Raw genomic sequence first — 16,915 nt, forward strand, 5'->3', positions numbered from 1 at the left:
GGGGGGGGGGGGTTCGGGCAGGGATCGAGCGGGGAGAGCATCTCCGGGGAGTTCGGGTGGGGAGGGAGTGAGGAGAGCATCCCCGGGGAGTTCAGACCGGTACAGAGCGGGGGAGAGCATCCGCGGGGCTTTCGGATAAGAACGGGACGGGGAGAGCATCCCCGGGTGCCGCGGGGTCCCGCGGTGAGTGCCGGCGGGGCTGGAGGAGGGCACAGGCTGCGGGATGGCAGCGCTGGCCCCTGGCACCTCGCGGGAGGGTCGCGTCAGGGCTTTTTTGTGCGCTCCGTGAGTGCTTTTTGTGGGATGAGCGCTGGGGATGGCGATGCTTCCCGTCCTCCTTCCAGATCCGAGTCCATCCCAACTCGGAACCTGGAAAATCTTGTCTGGGGCTCCAGGAGCCAGAACTGTTTCAGAGGCACGGAATTCCCTCGAAATGCGCAGGGAAACACAGTCCGTCCATGCTCTGGCACCGTCGGGGGCTTTGTTTGGGCTCTCCCGCACAGCTCCAGGACAGGTGACCAGCCTTGCTGTCCCCGCCGGTGTCACTGCTGTGACCCGGGCTGCCTCCACCCTGGAAATAGCTGGTGAAAGATCCCAGGTAGCAGTTTCGCAGCTGAGCGGGGAAAGGACGGGCAGCAGTTTCCCAGCTGAGTCCAGCAGCTCTGATGCTCCTTGCTGAGTTGTGAGCAGCACAATTTTGCACGGTTCTGCCCAGTTTCGCGTGGCAGGCTCAGCACAGCCGGGCACGGAGCGGGGGCAGGGCAGGAGAGGCTGGGCTGGGGAGATCTCGGGTCCCTGGCTCCGGTGTGGGGGTGTCCACGCTCTGCTGTAGCCCTGGGATATCTCTCTCCATGGTGCCATGGGGTACAGTTAATTCCTTAGGTGGGCTCCTGCCGTCTTTGGGGGCTGATGTGTGGTGTGGGACGTGTTTGACTGACAGCTGTCGGTGGGGCTGACAACAGCCCTGCTGTACAGCTCCCTCTGCTCCCAGCCCGGAGTGCAGGGAGCTGATGCTGCTGAGCTGAGGCCCCAAATCCCACATGTCCCATGGGCATGGAGATGCCGAGCCTGGCTGGATGCGGGGAACTTCCCGCTGCCCAGGGAAGAGCAGTTTGCCCGGGGTGGCACGGCTGTGTTATCTCATTCCCCATCCCGCCTGTTTGCTCAGGTGGACTTTGCTTTGCAGCAGGAGGAAGCCCAGACCCAGGAGATAGGAAGGTGGTGTGTCCCAGCCCGCTGTGAACCTTGGAGCCTTTTGCCAGGGGTTGTTCTGGTGCCTCTTCCCCTTTCAATCTCAGTCTCCTTTGGATGTTCCTTTTCCTCTCTGAGGTGCCGGCAGAAGCCGTGGTGATTTTAGAAGTGGTGGCATGCTCCAAATCCTCCAGCACATGTGCAGGGAAGCAGCCCTGTGACTCCTATTAGAGAAAATATTCAATAATTGCGAGCCGTGGCACAGCAGAGAAGTGAGGGGAGGGAGGAAGGGCTTGGAAGCCTGCAGATTGCAAACTTGCACATTCCCAGGCGAGGGAGGTCCAAACTCACTACAGATCCTCTAGGTAGGTCCTTTGGGAACCTGGGGAATGACCTGGGGACTGCTGCTGTGCTGAGCTGGTGATTTTTTCAGCATTTTTCACTTGCTTCAGCTCTTCTTGAGAACTCAGAGCTCAGCCACAAACCCGACTGAGTGTGTGCTAGTTCTTCTCTCCCTCCCATCCTTGTTAGAGCTGAGTGTCTTCTGGGTTGGGGTTCCCTGGAGCTGTCTGGAGTCCAGAGGTTAAATGCTCAGCCCCTGCTGGAAGCGATGCTCCCTGGAGGGCTCTGCAAGCATCCAACTTGCAGAAGTGCATTCCTGATCCTCAGTTTTAGAGCAGCCGGGGCCTGACTCTCCCTGCTCCATGGCTTTGCTGGAAAATAGCTGGGAAAAGCCAAGGAATCATAAAGGAACGAGGAGCTGGCTTTGTGGTGTGTGAGTAATGTGTGAGCAGGCAGCAGCCTGGCCAGGCTTCCCCCTCTGACCTGCTGCAGCTGCACCCAGACAGTTCCCTGTTCTGCCCCGGTGCTGCTCTCGCTGAAATTACACAACTTCTCCCCTGCACTGAAGGTCGTGGGGATCTGAGTGTTCCCAGAAGCAGCTGGGTTGTTGATCTGCTGCCCTTGAGCCTGATGGTGTGGTCACGCTCTGGCCAGGATGCTGGGGTTTTTCCACAAACGATTTTTCCACTCCTCTGGCTTAAACTGCAGGGGGTTCATCCAAAGTCAGGGGTTTATTTGCCATTTTTTAATTATTTTTTTCCTCTGCTGGCAATTTGTGGTTGCCAGACCAGGGGCTGGAGAAGAAAGGAGCTAAATGAGATCATTGTTCATTGCTCTGCTCTGACACTGGTGGGACTTGAGCAGTGCCTGGGGCTTCCACAGGGCTGGGATTTTCACTGCTCTTTTACCCCTGCCTGCCCTCCAGAGCTGAACCTGGAGGAGCCGTGTCCTCAGCGCACACCAGGTTATTTTTCCTATTTAGAGCAGCACAAAGTGGTCAGTGCAAGTTTGAACTGGGACTTGGTGTTTTCTGGGCAGAGCAGGAGCGACCCTTTCTTTTCTTGCAGTTTGAGAGAGGAGAACGAGAACGTTTCTTTTGCTGTGGTCAGGCACAAAATGTATTGCAAAAACTAGTGAGGGGGCTCGGCAACCCTGAATGTTGTGTCTGATTTGAGAGGAGAGATGTTGCCAGTTGTTAAACACTGAGAACAAAGTGGGTGGGGGTTTATTTCGAGGTCAGCACATAGATCTGGAAAAGTTTCTCTTCCCTTTTGATTGCTGGAAAAGTTGGGGTTGGAAACAGAAGGGAGTGTTTTAACCCTCACACTGCCAGTCTTTTGGAGGTCTTGATAAAGCTGTTGTGTGATGTTTTGGGGTGCTGGTGTCAGAATTTCCTCATGCCAGGGGCCACGTGTTAGGTGACAAATCACCAGGTGACACAGGAAAGCATCTGACCACAGATTTTATCTGTGTGATTTGGAAAGTAGATTCTTCTCTGAACATTCAGGACCCTGTGGGAGGGCTCATTAAAACACCCTGGTGTTTGTTACTCTGACTTCTAGAACCTTATTGCTCTGAAAATGTGCTTTTTTCCCCCCTCTCCCAGCACATCCTTGATGTGCCTTTTATAGATCCCTTAATACGAGACACCAAAATTCTTCATTCCAGCCATTTCCAGAGAGAGAGGGGTTAAAAACCATAATCCCCACCCATTCAGGGTAGCTCAGCTGGCTGGACCCCCGGTGTGGATGCAACACCGAGTTCCCTGAGCTGTGCAAACACATGGAACTGTGGCTGGCTGTGCCTGTTCCCTGGGGCAAGGGCTGCTGACAGCATGCAGAATGGGGCCCAGCAGTGCTGCTGTCACCCCACGGCCCCAGCAGCGCATCCCCTCTGCCTGTGCCACTGCAAAGACAGAAGTGGGTCCTCACAGCAGCACTGAGGTCCTTGGGGGAGAGAAATTTGGCAGCAAAGCTGAATGGGTTGCAGGGCGGAAGGCACTGAAATGATTTATTTCCCTGGGAACTGGTTTGCTCCACTCGACATGGAATCGTTGCTGGGCTGGGAGCTGGACCACACAGGCTTGTGAATCCCGGCTGGAATAAACCCCAGGCAGGGGGGTTGAGCTGCTCTCAGCCCCAGATGACAGCCCCTGGCTGGGGACAGGGTGAGGAGGGAAGGAGTTTGATGATTTCCCTGCTGCTCCCTTTGGTAGGGACAGGCCACCCTGGGATTTTGGGAGCCGGGAGCACTGATTTCCATGCTGCCTTGAGGAGCTGCTGTGGCCTTGCTGCAGGGCTGCTTGTTCCCTGTTCCACCGAGTGTTTGACAGCCAAACCCCAGCAGCAGCTGTCACTGCACCCACTCAGGGCCGAGGATTCCCCGCGCCCCCGCCCTGAGTTCACCCGGAGAGTCCCCGCTCTGCTCCGCTCTGCTGGGACTTGTTCCCTGCTGGGAAGTTCTGCAGGAACCCAGAGCTAAAGGTGCTGTTTGCTGCCTTGGCTGGGTACCCACCTTGGCACGGATTCACTGCTTTTCCTGCTGGGAAAAGGTGAGGAGGCTGGGGAGGGGAAGGTGCTCTCCGAGGGGGAGAAGCTTTGGTGGCTCTTTCCCTGTGGCATCGTTTTGAAGCAGCATGGTTTGGTTCTTGCTCCACCTGAGGCTGCAGGGAGAGCTGTGCCAAAGCCGAGCAAGGATTTGGGACAGAGCAGGGAAAAGAAGGGACTGATTTTGCTCAGGACAGAGTGGTCACTGCAAGGTCCACTTTGGCTTTGCTCGGAGCCAGGTAAAGGTGGGATTTCTCCCCTCAGAAGAACTCGTGCCACCAGGAGCCAGACCCTTGAGAAAGCAGCTTTTTAAAGCTGCTTTTGGCTGTTTCTATGTTGGCAACCCAGCCCATTCCTGCCTGTCCCAGTGCATCTCCCTTGGTGTCAACAAATGCTCTGGAAATCCCTGGCACCTGGAGTTCAGGCAGAGGGAGTTGTGAATTCCTCGTCTGCATCAGCCCTGAGGAGGAAAGAGTCGGCTGGCTGAAGGCTAATTCTTAAATAGACGGATCAGGAGGATTAATCAGCTGCTCAGCACGTTCTCATTTTACAGAAATTGCCTCCAACCTGGGAAGTGCTGCACTGTTTTTAATCTCCTGCCTGTGGAGGTTTTCGGCCTGAATGCAAAACGTGGCTATCCCTGCTTGCTTTTCCCAGACTGTTCAAAGGGAATTAGAATTGAATCTGCAGCTGAGGAATATGCCAGAGTCAGCTCCTGGTTTTAGTCTGCTCATCCATGGGCCCTGCACGCCGTGGGGGCTCCCAGCTGGAAGCTGGAAGGCAGCTGGACTAAATGTGGATGGGGAATGTGGGTTGTTCCAGTGTCTCAGTGGGACATCTCCCCATTAAATCTCTCAAAAAAAGTAATGATTCCATAGCAATTTCACAGGAATTTTTGATATCTCTTTCTTCTCAAGCCTCCTCTTCGCTGTGCAGTCAACAATTGCACCAGCAAGATGATTCCTGCAATCCCGGGGGTGGAAATGCTGTCCTTGCAGCTGTCCAGATGTGCACTGAATGGCATTCCCGTTGCTCTCCTGGGCATGGAGAAAAGGCAGGGAGTAAAGAGTGGGCTCTGTGAGCGGGAAAGCTCAGCTGGAAAAGAAAAATGCTCCCTTCTGGGGCAGAGAGAGGCTGGGAGAGGCCAATGAGGCATCCAGCAGGAACAGCTCAGGAGGAGAGGGATCCGAGGAGCTGGCACAGCTCTGCCTGCTGCTCTCTCACCAGTATCTATCTGTCCAGCTCTCTGTGGTGAGGGATGGCTGCAGGAGCTGCCAAAGGCACGGATTGCTCTCCCTGTTGCAGTCCTGCTTAGCCCTTGGAGTGGGATGGGCTGGCACCAAGGGATGGCAGATTCCCACAGAGGGCACGGATGCCCCTGAAGCCAGAGCCAGAGGAATTGATCCCTGCAGGGAAATCAGGGTTTGATGCCAGAGCAGGACACAGGGAGTCTCTGCTGTTGACCCAGGAATTCTGTGGCTCCACATGAAGTAACTGTGAGTGATTTCCAGGCTGGTTCTGGAAAGGACTGCAGCCCATGTCATGTAAAATGACAAAATTAGTGACCTGGACAGAAGAGGAAGTCAGCTGCAGCTGATCATAACGGCTCCTTCTGCCTTTAACAATTTGATTTTCACTTCTGTTCCACACATTCAGGGATGAGTAACTTTTTCTCCAGGATGCCACCTGTCAAGAAGCAAGGGAGGGAAGGCTACAGAGGAAATTTGGGGCTGCTTACTCAGTAAGGCATGACCATAATGGCTGTGTGATATTTGCTCAACAAAACCAGACGAGGTTCCTTGGAGTTTGCTTCCCTTCTTGGGAAAGGACAGAAACCCTGTTGGAGGTGGGATGTGACCTGCCAGCAATTTGTCCTTGCCACAGCGGGCAAACCCTTCATTCTCTACAGACACCGGGGATTCTGCTGCAGGCTTTGGGGTGGGATTGGAGCTGGGAACAACCCCTGTGCTCAGGTAGCACAAGCATGAGACTTTGGTTTTGTTTTTTGGCTGGAGCCTTTCTCTTTCACCCTGACCTCTCAGTTCACCTCACTGATGCCAAAGGTTTGCAGCTCTCATTTTTGTTATTCCTCTCTCTGTCAGGAGGTGAAGATTTTCCGTGCCTTAATCCTCGGGGAGCTGGAGAGGGGCCAGAGCCAGTTCCAGGCCCTCTGCTTTGTGACCCGGCTCCACCGCAACGAGATCATCCCCAGCGAGTCCATGGCCAAGCTGCGGCAGGTACGGGGCTCCGTCCTCCCATCCAGCCAGGAATTCTCAGAGTTATCCCACCTGGATGCCCTTCCCAGGCATCTTAGACCCACCTCTGACCACCCCTCCTGCTTGAGGGATTTGGTATTAAACTGAGTTCTTCAGTGGTATTGATCCTGTTCTAGTAAAGCACTCGAGGTTTAGTTGAGCCTCATTTGTGTCAGGGGTGGGTGAGTGGCCATGAAAATCTCTGCTCGGGTGGAGCCAGTACTGATCTGGAGACAAAACAGTACTGATCAGGACAAAACAGTACTGATCTGGAGACAAAACACTACTGATCTGGAGACAAAACACTACTGATCTGGAGACAAAACACTACTGATCAGGACAAAACAGTAGGGATCTGGAGACAAAACACAGATAAACCACCACAGGCAGTGGTAAAACATCGTGGTTGCAGCACCAACAGGTTTTTAAAGTGCCTCTCACCCAGGCAGGATCAGGTGCACATCCGTCCTCACATCTGGTGTTGGCACCACCTCACAGTGGAACAAGCTGCACCCAGCATTGAAGTTTTTGATTATTTCCTCTGCAGAAAAACCCCCGGACAGTGCGGCAGGCGGAGGAGGTGCGAGGTTTGGAACATCTCAGCATGGACGTGGCTGTGAACTTCAGCAAGGGAGCCCAGCTGAGCTCCCACATCCACAACGTCTGCGCGGAGGCCAAGGAGGCCATTTACACCCGGGAGGAAGATGTCAAGTTCTGGCTGGAGAAAGGTGAGTTCCCGTGGGTTTCGCTGTCAGCGAGCTGGCACGGTGCTGCGATGGCTCCTGCCAGCTTTCTGGGCATCAACGCGGATTGTTTTGGCTCTGAGGCACGTGTGTCACCCTGTAGCAGCCTGTGTGTTAGCAGATCTCACTCCTCCTGCTGGTGCTCCCCGAGTGAACCTAATTTGGGATTTTAGAGGTAACCTTTCACCTGCTCCACCACCCAGCGGAAATACGTTGGTTTTGTGTCTTCTGGCTTACTTTCCCCGGGGTCTTTTGTTCTCCTGTGGTTCCTGTTCAGATTTAAATCCTTGGAAATGCTCTGTCCAACCTCCTCCTTAACCTGGGGACTGTGCAGAGAGACCAGTGCTGGCTTTGGTGGCTCTCTCCTCTGGCTTTACCTCATGGCAGCACCCTGAGGGATGTCTGTTCCAGGTGCTGCCACAGAGCTCGGACCTGCCAGACCTTGCCTTCCTCAGGGTCTTTTGCTCTCCCGTGGCTCCCATTCCGATTTAAGTCCCAACAACCCCTGAAAACGCTCTATCCAACCTCCTCCTCAGCCAGGGGGCTGTGTGGGGATGCCTTTGGTGGCTCTCTCCTTCGGTTTGCTTCTGTCCTGAGCGATGTCTGTGCTTGCTCCCGCAGGGGTGGACGGCTCCATGTTCGAGGTGCTGCCGCAGGGCTCGGACGTGCCGGAGCTGCAGCGCTGCCGGCTGTGCCCGGACCGCTGGAAGCCGTGCATCTGCAGCTACTCGCTGAGCATCGAGTGGTACCCCTGCATGCTCAAGTACTGCAAGAGCCGCGACGCCGGGGGCAAGGTGTCCTCCTACAAGTGCGGCATCCGCAGCTGCCAGAAGGGCTACACCTTCGACTACTACGTGCCTCAAAAGCAGCTCTGCCTCTGGGATGAGGAAACTTAGAGGCAGGCCGGACTCTGCAGGGGCAGCTCGTCTGGCTGCTCTGAAGAAGGAATGCTGTTCACAGTGGTGCCTTGTGCTCTGTGTGTGTGCCTTTCCTTGTGGCCTCCTGTGACTCCCTCCCCACCTGATGCTGCCTCGTGCTGTGATGAGCAGGCTCAGCTCGCTGGGTGGTGATGCTCCGGCTTCCCTGGAGCAGCAGATGCAGGTTTTGGGGTGAAGCACGGGGAAAGGGGTGTGCTGCCCTGCTCTGGAGCTCAAAGGGGCAGCTCCCAGCCTCGAGCTGAGCGGGCAGGGCAGGCAGAGAAAGGATCTCGCTGATCTGGCTTGCCAAACATCGCTGCCATGAAGAACCCCCTTCGCTGCCTTCACCACCTCCTGGTGACACAACAACGGGAAAACAGCTGACTTTTGGGTCCACACCCCCTGAACAAGGAAGGTTTGAAGCCCACCCAAAGCAAGAGCCTGCCTGTAGCTTTTCCTAGTGCCTGACTGGCTGTTATATCCCCCTGTGGATAGAAATACAACGGGGGGATATAGCCCAGCATCTTGTGCCCCCAAAGGGCTGGTAATTAGGGCTTTAATTAATCCCTATTTAGACTAGTGAAGGCCCAACTTTTTGTGTTGGTCTTGTGACCCTTCCACTAAGAAAGAAAACATCCAGAGACTCATGACTACCACCACAACCCTGTGGCTGCAAGGGGAGAGGAGGATCCCGGGTGGGTTTTGAAGAAAGGATTCTACACCCACGTCCAGTTTTATGTCCTGCTCTGCCAGCTATCCACAAGAAGCTCTTCAATAACTGTACTGCTTTGCTGTGCCCAAATGTTAAACAGGGATGGCACTGAAGCTGTCCTTGGCCCTGGAATATTCCTGGAGGGATCAGACAAAAAGCACTGGAAGTGCTGCCTGACCCTGTGTCCTCTTCCACTCAGATTAGAACAAGCACAGAGGGGAGAGAAGCTCTTGGGGTCTTTAGGAACCCCTGTGCCTCCTGGTGAAAAGCCTTCACAATGTGCCTTTTTGCCTAAAATACAGGAATTTCTGAGAAAGAAAGAAAAAAAAAGAATTTGGTCACAATTATTTTTGTATTGATCACTTAGGGGGGTGGGGGGAGAAGGGAAAGGTATTTTAATATTGGAACATGAAGTAAAACACACTTGAAATGATTTTTAAAAAAAACCAAACAAATTATTTATCATTTGTAAGGTAAAATAAACTGATTTTTTAAAGCATCCTTGGCCTAAAAATGTCTCTGTGCATGATGCTCTGTGCATGAATTAAGATTTGTTCCTTTATGGGTAAGTCTCAAACCTGCACCTGGTGAAGAGCCATGGGCTGGGGGAGAACACCCAGGGATTTTTGACTCAGCAGTGTGATGCTGCATCTCAAACACACCATCCTTTGGGATCCTCCATAGGGAGACAGGTTTGGCTCACCCCGAGCAGTTGTGGGAGCTCTGAGCTCGAGCTCTGGTGGATAAACCCATCGGCAGAAGCAGGTCCTGGGGGCTGCTCCTCTCGCCGAGTGGCCCCACGAGGCTTCTCTGGGTCCCGTAAACATTCCCGTGAATTCCTCTGCAGCTCCAGCTGATGAGGGCGGCACTTTGGGCCAGCCCAGAGCTCCCGGTGGCTGCTGGAGGGAGAAATGTGGAGCTCTGATTCCCTCTAGTGTGGGGAATGCAGGGATGGGGCGAGGACTCGAGCCTTTCTCCGCCTCGCCCACCAGCAGCTCTCCCCTGGGCACGGGGAACGGGGCTTTGTTCTCCGCTCTCTCGGCTGCCGCGGGCGCAGGGATTTTGGGATGGACACGGGCTCGCTCTGGGAGCGTCGGGACCCATCCCAGCGAGCCTCCATGGGCTTGATTTTGTAATTCGGGGCTCTGGGATGCCCGGGAGCCGGTGCAGTTCCCCGGCCTCCAGCAGTGGGTGCTGGCGGAGCGCGGCTGCGCCCGGCCGGGTGTCGGGATGTCGGGATGTCGGGATGTCGGGACAGGGATGCTCGTGGTCCAGCCGGTCCCTGCAGGATCGCAGGGTGTCCCCAGCCCTGCTGGAAGAGAACGTGTGCGGGGGGAGGGTTTGTAACGTTTCCTTGCAGTTTGTGCGTCCCCAGGCCGTATCCCATAAACCAGGTGCTGTCTGCAGAGCTTATCTCCGTCCGAGAGGGGAACGAACGCTGGCAGCAGGAGAGGAGGAACACGGTGCCTGCAGCGAGGAGGAGAGCGGACAGGTCATGGATGACCACAGGGACAAGAAAGAGCAGCGCCTTTGATGGTGTCTGGGAGTGATTGCAGCAGTGAACAGAGTAAACGCAGTCCTGCCCTGCCTGATAATCCCATTTCCACAGCAGAAAGAAGTGGTGATGCTGCGATCCATCCCCCATTTTTCATTAGGAGGGTGTGTTCTCTCCTGCCCATCACCGAAGCTCAGGGCACCCAGGGGATGGGCTTGGCTGCCACAGCTGTTGGGGGAGAAAACCACCTAAATATTCAATTTCCCCCGCTGTTTCATTAAGCACTAAATAATAGCGAGAAAAAGTCACTCCCAGCTGTGTTTGGGGCCAGGAGAGGGCACTGGTGCCCTGCCCGTGGCCGGGACAGCATCCCTGCCCAGAGGATGCCCGGGATTCCTGTCCGGCTGGAGATGCCACCCGGCAGAGCCGCTTTCCTGCTCGGCTCTGGAGCACGGGAAAAGCGCCAGGAAGAGCAGAGAGAGAAGAGAAACTCCTGGTTGGTGAACAAAAGGTTCTCCGACGTGGGGGAAGGAGAGCTCCCGTGGTCCCCAGCCTTTCAAGCTGGCTGGGAGCCACCAGCACATAAATTCCTGTTTGACGCATGGAAGACACACGATCACGTCAGCCTTCAGGATGGGGAAAACCCAGAGAAAAACACGGTAAAAGAGGGCGGCAGCTGCCCAGGAACGCCCCGGGGCTCAGGGCCTGAGTGGCTGGGCGGGCTGGGGCTCGGTGGCACCAGTCCAGCCCCTCCAGGAGCTCCACGGGAGCTGCCGTGCCAAAAGCACCCCGTGCCACCTCGCTGCTTCCTGGAGGCAGAAATCTCCCCTGCCCTGGAAATAAATGTCAGTCTGACCCGGGAACCCCCAGCTTCCCTCCACTTTTTCCTTGTTAGCGTTTCGTTGAGCTCATCCACCCTCTCCTCCCGTCTCTCGGGATGTCCTCCCTGACCATGCCGCGGGCAGCTCCAGCCCCAGCGCTCCGGACTGGGTTGGAGGTGAGGCTGGAGATCCTGCCCGCCCACCCATCCCTTCGGAGAAACCTGTCTTTCCAGGGAGGGAGAGCGGCATGTGGGAAAGCCGAGAGCCCTGGAACGTGAATTACCCAGGGAGAGATGAATGTGTGATAGCTCGTACCTGGCAGCTACTAATTGAGCGTTAACGCTTTCAGCAGGGCTGGAGCGGCGCTGGAGCTCGGCCCTGTCACACGGGTGTCCCGAGGGGTGCCGGGGTCACCAGGGTGGCACACGGCAGGGACAGGGAGCAGCTGTCGGGGTGGCTCGGTCCCTGTCACAGCACGGAGCATGGGCTGAGGCTCTGGCCTCTGGCTGCTTTCTGCAGAAGAAGCCAACGTTGGGGGATTTTTTTTCTTGCCTGGGTTCCCTGGAAGTTGGTAAATCCTTGAAACAGCAGGGATGAGGAGGAGGAAGAGGCTGGCTGCCACTTCTCTCCTCTCCTTAGGGGACACAGATGGACCCTACAGCGCACATGTCGGGAGAGCGGGGTCTCCATGTGCCAGTCCTAACCCTGCTCTTTATCTCCAGCCAAAACTGGTTTCTTTTCTGCTTTTAACTTCCCTTCTCGTGCTGTTTCACGCAGCATCGAGGTTCAGCCCAGACTGAGAGGACACAGTCCCAACGCCACAGGCTGCTCCCGTGGCTCACCAGCGTTATCAGAGTGGCCCAAAAGGGCTGTCCCTTCACTCCAACACCTTCCCTCAGGGTGCTGCCCGGCCCGGCTGGGTGCCTCGGCCTCTCTGAGGTGCTTCAGGGCCGAAAGGGGGGACAGGAGGGCTTTGGGGCAGGTGCTGCTGGTGCCCGTGCGCGGCCGAGGGGGCGGGCGGAGCGGAGCGAGCGCCTTCCTTCCTGCCCTCCTTCCCACCCCACCCCGCAGCCTGGCAGCGCTGCAGGGACTCATCCATTCCCGAGTTACTAATATGCAAATGGCAGCGTTTGCATGGGCCTGACGCCAAGCTGCTGGGTGTCAGGGCACCCGAGGGAGCCGGAGGTGGGGCGAGGCGTGGCACCGCTCCGCATGCTCACCTGGCCCTGCATGGCAACAGGCAATGGAGCTCTAGGTCCCTTCGGCAGCGGACCCACGGCCGCTTCGAGAGGCAGCGGGTGGCAGAGGAGGGAGGGCAAACTGGCAGCCCCTGGCAACCTGGGGCTGACGGCAGGAGGCTGGGCACACCGCGGATTTCCCCCCGCCGGCAGGATGGTGAACCTGGAGTCCGTGCACGCAGGTAAAGGGCACCGGAGCGCACAGCGGAGCCGGGACCGTGGGCTCGGGCAGGAAATGGGGTTGCTGTGATTCCCGTGACCTTTCCTCGCTGCTTTCCCTCCTCTTTTCTCCCGCTGGGGCGCCTGGTGAAGTGCCCACATTCCTGCAGGGGATGGATGCTGCCCTGATCTGTTTAGGGGGCTGCCAAGCCATGCCCACAGAGTGGGAGCAGCGCTCCCACTGCCAGCCCGGCGGGGTCAGGGAGCAGCACAGAGGGCTCTTGGGTGCCTGGAAAATGAGAATTTAATGCCTGCCCTGTGCGTCCTGTCATTGGGGTAAAGCTGGGAGGAGGGAGAAAGGGAGAAATCCACGGAGGGATGCGGGAAGGGTGGAGGGAGGGGTGTGAGAGAGAGAGAGAGAGATGGAACACGGGCTGAAAGGAGAAAAGTTCATGGCAAAGAGGGAAAAGGAGAGAGAAATGAATGAGGAGGGAGCTGAGGGAGGCTGGGTTGAGCCGGGAATGAATGAACAGGGATACTCGGGAACTCCTTCCAGGGGGTCTGACCCAGGGTGCAGCTCAGCGCTCACATCCCCTCTGAGCAGCCCCCCGCCCTGCAGTGAGCTGGGAACCAGAGCAATCCCTGCCAACCCCCTGGAGCTGTGCTGAGCCCCGGCTCACCCTGACAGAGCTGCCCCAGCTCAGTCCCAGGGGCAGGACACATCCCTGGGCACACGGAGCTGAGGGTGACGCTGGAGCGGGAGCAGCCAGACCCCGACAGCCCCATCCTGGCAGGGGCAGGCAGCGGGATTTTGGGATACAGGAGCCACGTGCCCCGTTAGTGACTTTTGTCCTGGGCTTTGTGCGGCACAGAACGCTCTGCTGGCCCCGGGCTGGAGGGGAGGGGAGGATGCATCCTTCAGTCTACGCCGGGCTCATTCCCTGGGATATCCCTGTTGTTCAGGGGACACCTGGGGGTCTGTGCCCAGGGCTGGTAGCCCCACCACAAGCCCTGCCTGCCCCTGGGCTCGCAGACAGGCCTGCAGGGCAAGGTGCAACAATGCCACCACCTAACCCCGTGTCAGTGCCATGGCAGAGGTGGCCAAAGCCTTTGCTCCACGGCCGTGTCCCAACCTCTCCACGGCTCTGGGATGCCTCTGTGGCCAGCCTGAGTGGGCTGGGGAGCCCTGGCCACGAGGAGAGGCTGCCAAGGAGGGAGGCTCGTGGTCTTGGCTCGGGGTGTGAGCCCGACTGGTCGGAGCACCTGCGCTGGGTGTGCTTGTGTTGGTGTCTCTCGGGGACGCGTCCCCCGCAGGCTCCAATCCACCCATCCACCCATCTGCCGGGCTTGTGGGCGACTCTTTCTTGATGAGAAGATTCCCCAGATCGATACTGTGCCCTCTGTCAGAGCTGGTGGCATCGCTCCCAGGCTGGATTTGGAGCTGTGGGTGCGTGTAGAGCTCCCACTCCCCCAAAGCATCCCCCATGCTGTCAGAAAGGCCGGAGTTTTAAGGAGTCTTTTTGCAGGGGAAGGAGCCCAGCACAGGTGGGAGGGGTTTTTCCCCCCTGTACAAAAGCAGTTCCATTTTGGGGTCTCTTCACAGCTTTGAGGCCCCTCTGTGACAAGCTGCTTGTAGAGCTGTGCTCAGTTTTGACCCCAGTTTTTATCTTGGAGGTCTTTTCCAACTTTAATGATTTTAGGAGAAGACACAGCCCCCGGGGGGCTGCTCAGGCTCCACACACCTCCTCCCTGCCGAGACACTTCCCCGGTGGGTGCCACCACCCCCTCCCCAGGCATTTTGGATATTTCTCCTCCCTGCAGCCTCCAGAGGGACTCAGGCACCTCAAGTCCAGAAAACTCCAGGTGATGCTCCCAGCCAAGCCAAGCTCCCCCTCCTCCACGTTCGGATTCCACTTTTAAAGCCACCAGGCTGGTTCACCCTTCGCCCGTGCCCGAACAGCTACCGGGAACGAGGGCTTGGGAAACGCTTTATTTGCTGACACCGTTTGTTTCGGCTAAAATAGAGATGCAGATATATCCCCAGAGAAGTGTCTGCACTGGCAGGGCTCCTTTGGTCTGGCTGAACCACCCAGCCTGCCCCTACCCCAGCTCTGTTTGGGAGCTGGGGCAGAGCAGCACATTTTTAATATGGCCCAGGCCGCAGTGGCGGCTCCTAATAGGGCTGTGGTTAGGAGTTAGGCAGTCCTAAGCCAGGTTATTTTTCCCAGAGAGGTTTTATTTTTCCAAGCCTGATTATCCTGTGTGTATTGCTAAGCTGGCAAAGCTGGGGAAGGAGCTGGACTCACAGCCTGCCCTGTCTGAAGGTGTTTTTGAGGATGGAGCAGGGGTCACATCTGGATTTGCATCGCTCTGGTTTTAGTGGAAGGGTATTGAGTGTCCATAAAGAGATGTTGGCTTCACTTAGATTAGAAAGGAATTGCTCTGTGTGTCTGCTCCTTGTTCCCAAGGATCCCTTGGAGGGTGCTGGTGCTGTGCTCTTGTCCACAGGGATACAAAAGCTGCCTCAAACCTCCCAGATGAGCAGGCAGAGTTTTCCTTTTCTTCCTGTTTACTTTTTCTTTTATTTTCCCCCACAAGATATTCAAACTGTGATAATCTGGGCACGTTTATAGGGGGGGATTTGAATCTCGCTGCAAATAAAATTCCTGTGCATGGGAATCCCAGGGCACCTCCTTATCTCCTGGCTCCAGGAGGAGGGGGTTTACCTGATGGATGACATGTGATATGCAATCGAGTTGCAGCAGCAATTCCTCCTTCCCTCCCCACCCACCCCAGTTTTTAATGGCAGAGGGGTGTGGGGGTCACTCCTGCAGGAGGGACAGAGCTTTTCATGCTCTGCTGCCGTGTCTTCCCTTCCTCAGCTCTGTCTGAACTGTTCCAGCTCTTGCTCTCTTGGGAATTAGATCTTTTCTTTCCCTAATTTTATATTTTTTACAAGCTTTCAGGCTTTCTCACCAAGGCAAGCACCAAACTTCTGCAGGCTTTTAGATTTTTTTTCCTCCCTCTATTTTATGAGAACTTGCCTTTTTTTTTTTTTTTTTTTTAATACTTTTTGGCAGCCAGCAAAACTTTGTGCTTTGTAGATTGCCTAAGTTAGGGTCCCTTGGCAGTGGTACAAGACAAGAAGATGTTTATAGCTGATGGTAATTACTCTTCCTGCAGTAGAAATGCTTAGAAGCCCCACTAAACGTTCATGTCTTAATTGCAGAGGGTTTATTTGAAGGGGAAAAAAAAAAAAAATCCCACAACTCTTTTCTCCCTCCTTCCCCCCCCACCCCCACTCCTTAATATACTTTAAGGGAAGGAAGTTTCTGAAGTATGTGAAAGTTTCTGCGCTCTGGTATAAAATCCTGATTTTTTTTTTTTCCACCTTTATTCATTTGCTGGAGAAAGTTTCAGACTTTTAACTTGATCAAAGCTATGAAACCTTGGCCAAAAAAGCAGATTATCTGCCGTTTGCACACGGGAACTTTGGATGTGGGAGAAGGAAACCTGCACACACACACACACACACACACAAAGCCCTGCCTGTTCTGGTGTGAGCAGCAGAGGGAAACGGGGCTAAAAGTCCAGCGGGGCTGCTCTCATCCGTTTGGGAATAACAAAAGGTGGATATGGGGAAGAGGAAAAGGGTTTGCATGATGCTTTTAGGTGGCTTCCACCTGCCTTCCCTACCCCGGCAAAACCACAGCAAACACTGGCCCAGCTTCGCCGCTGTTGTTATTCCCCGATGCAAATGGGAAGAGTCTGTGGCCGGGATTGGCTGCAGGAAGCACATGCAAATCACTCGGGTCTTTAGAAAAAAGAAGTATCTTTTTAGTTTTCTTTTTATCCCCCCCCGCCTCAACTAGTCTGGAAACAGTTAAAATTCCCATGGAAAGGGTGGAAAAGCTGAGGGGGTGTCCATCTGAATTTGAATAGATGCCCCCCCCTTCTCCCACTGCTGTGTCCTTGGCCTCTGTTGAGGAGGGGATGAGCAGCCCGGTGTGAAGTTGACCATTCCCACCTCTTCTTGCAGCTGTCCCCGAAGGAGAAAGTGGCCCCGGGTGTGGTGGCAGTCATCACTTCAAGGGTAAATGACAAATTTGTTGGCGTGGGTGAGGATGGGAGGGAATATGCAGGAGCTGGATGGGCTGGGGACAACACTTCGGGCCAAGGCAGCTTCTGGGTGGCTTGTGAGGGGTGTGAGCACCTGTACGTGACAGAAAAGAGGATAAATAATGGGCAAATTGGGGCAGTGTGAGAAACTCAGACTCAAGTTTGAGCCATCTCGAAGGACAAGGAAAGGATCTGGGAGAAAGCTGGAGGGATCCCCATCAATCCAGGTGTGGGAGGATGGTGTCACCACGGCCAGACCACCACAGCAGCTTTGGGAAGCCTGACCAGGGCTGGGGGGCTCCCAGTGCTGAATCCACCCCTCCTCCTGTGGGTGAGGAGGGCTGTGAAGGGTGAAAACCCCGCAGCAAAGTGGGGAG

At 55.6% G+C, this 16,915-nt stretch overlaps 2 protein-coding genes across 4 annotated transcripts in view; both read left to right on the plus strand.

Annotated features, from left to right (window-relative positions):
- Nucleotides 1-4,931: 4,931 nt before the first annotated feature.
- Nucleotides 4,932-9,205, plus strand: OAF (out at first homolog). The gene is made up of 3 exons (XM_042034165.1): nucleotides 4,932-6,316; nucleotides 6,882-7,062; nucleotides 7,699-9,205. Exons 1-3 carry the CDS (start codon nucleotides 6,134-6,136, stop codon nucleotides 7,971-7,973), a joined length of 639 nt encoding a protein of 212 aa, XP_041890099.1. The 5' UTR covers nucleotides 4,932-6,133; the 3' UTR covers nucleotides 7,974-9,205.
- Nucleotides 9,206-12,141: 2,936 nt separating this feature from the next.
- The window catches only part of POU2F3 (POU class 2 homeobox 3), a 39,252-nt gene continuing 34,478 nt past the window's right edge, over nucleotides 12,142-16,915 (plus strand). For 2 of the 3 annotated variants that reach the window (XM_042034193.1, XM_042034195.1), the window contains exons 1-2: nucleotides 12,142-12,442; nucleotides 16,459-16,512. In XM_042034193.1, the coding sequence (XP_041890127.1) occupies nucleotides 12,157-12,442; nucleotides 16,459-16,512 (340 nt within the window). In that variant the 5' untranslated portion in view covers nucleotides 12,142-12,156. The remainder of the gene's footprint in view (nucleotides 12,443-16,458; nucleotides 16,513-16,915) is intronic. The other variant, XM_042034194.1, reaches the window with a different exon arrangement.

The sequence above is a fragment of the Corvus kubaryi genome, unplaced genomic scaffold (assembly GCF_017639235.1).
Source record: "Corvus kubaryi isolate FWS band 111438036 unplaced genomic scaffold, C.kubaryi_AGA036_p1.0 37367, whole genome shotgun sequence".
NCBI lineage: Eukaryota > Metazoa > Chordata > Aves > Passeriformes > Corvidae > Corvus > Corvus kubaryi.

Excerpts from the sequence above, each read along its gene's own strand:
- OAF (XM_042034165.1), top strand. The coding sequence starts at position 6,134 with ATGCCAAAGGTTTGCAGCTCTCATTTTTGTTATTCCTCTCTCTGTCAG. Across the intron at positions 6,317-6,881 it reads CCATGGCCAAGCTGCGGCAG|AAAAACCCCCGGACAGTGCG; the intron begins GTACGGGGCTCC and ends TTTCCTCTGCAG. Across the intron at positions 7,063-7,698 it reads CAAGTTCTGGCTGGAGAAAG|GGGTGGACGGCTCCATGTTC; the intron begins GTGAGTTCCCGT and ends TTGCTCCCGCAG.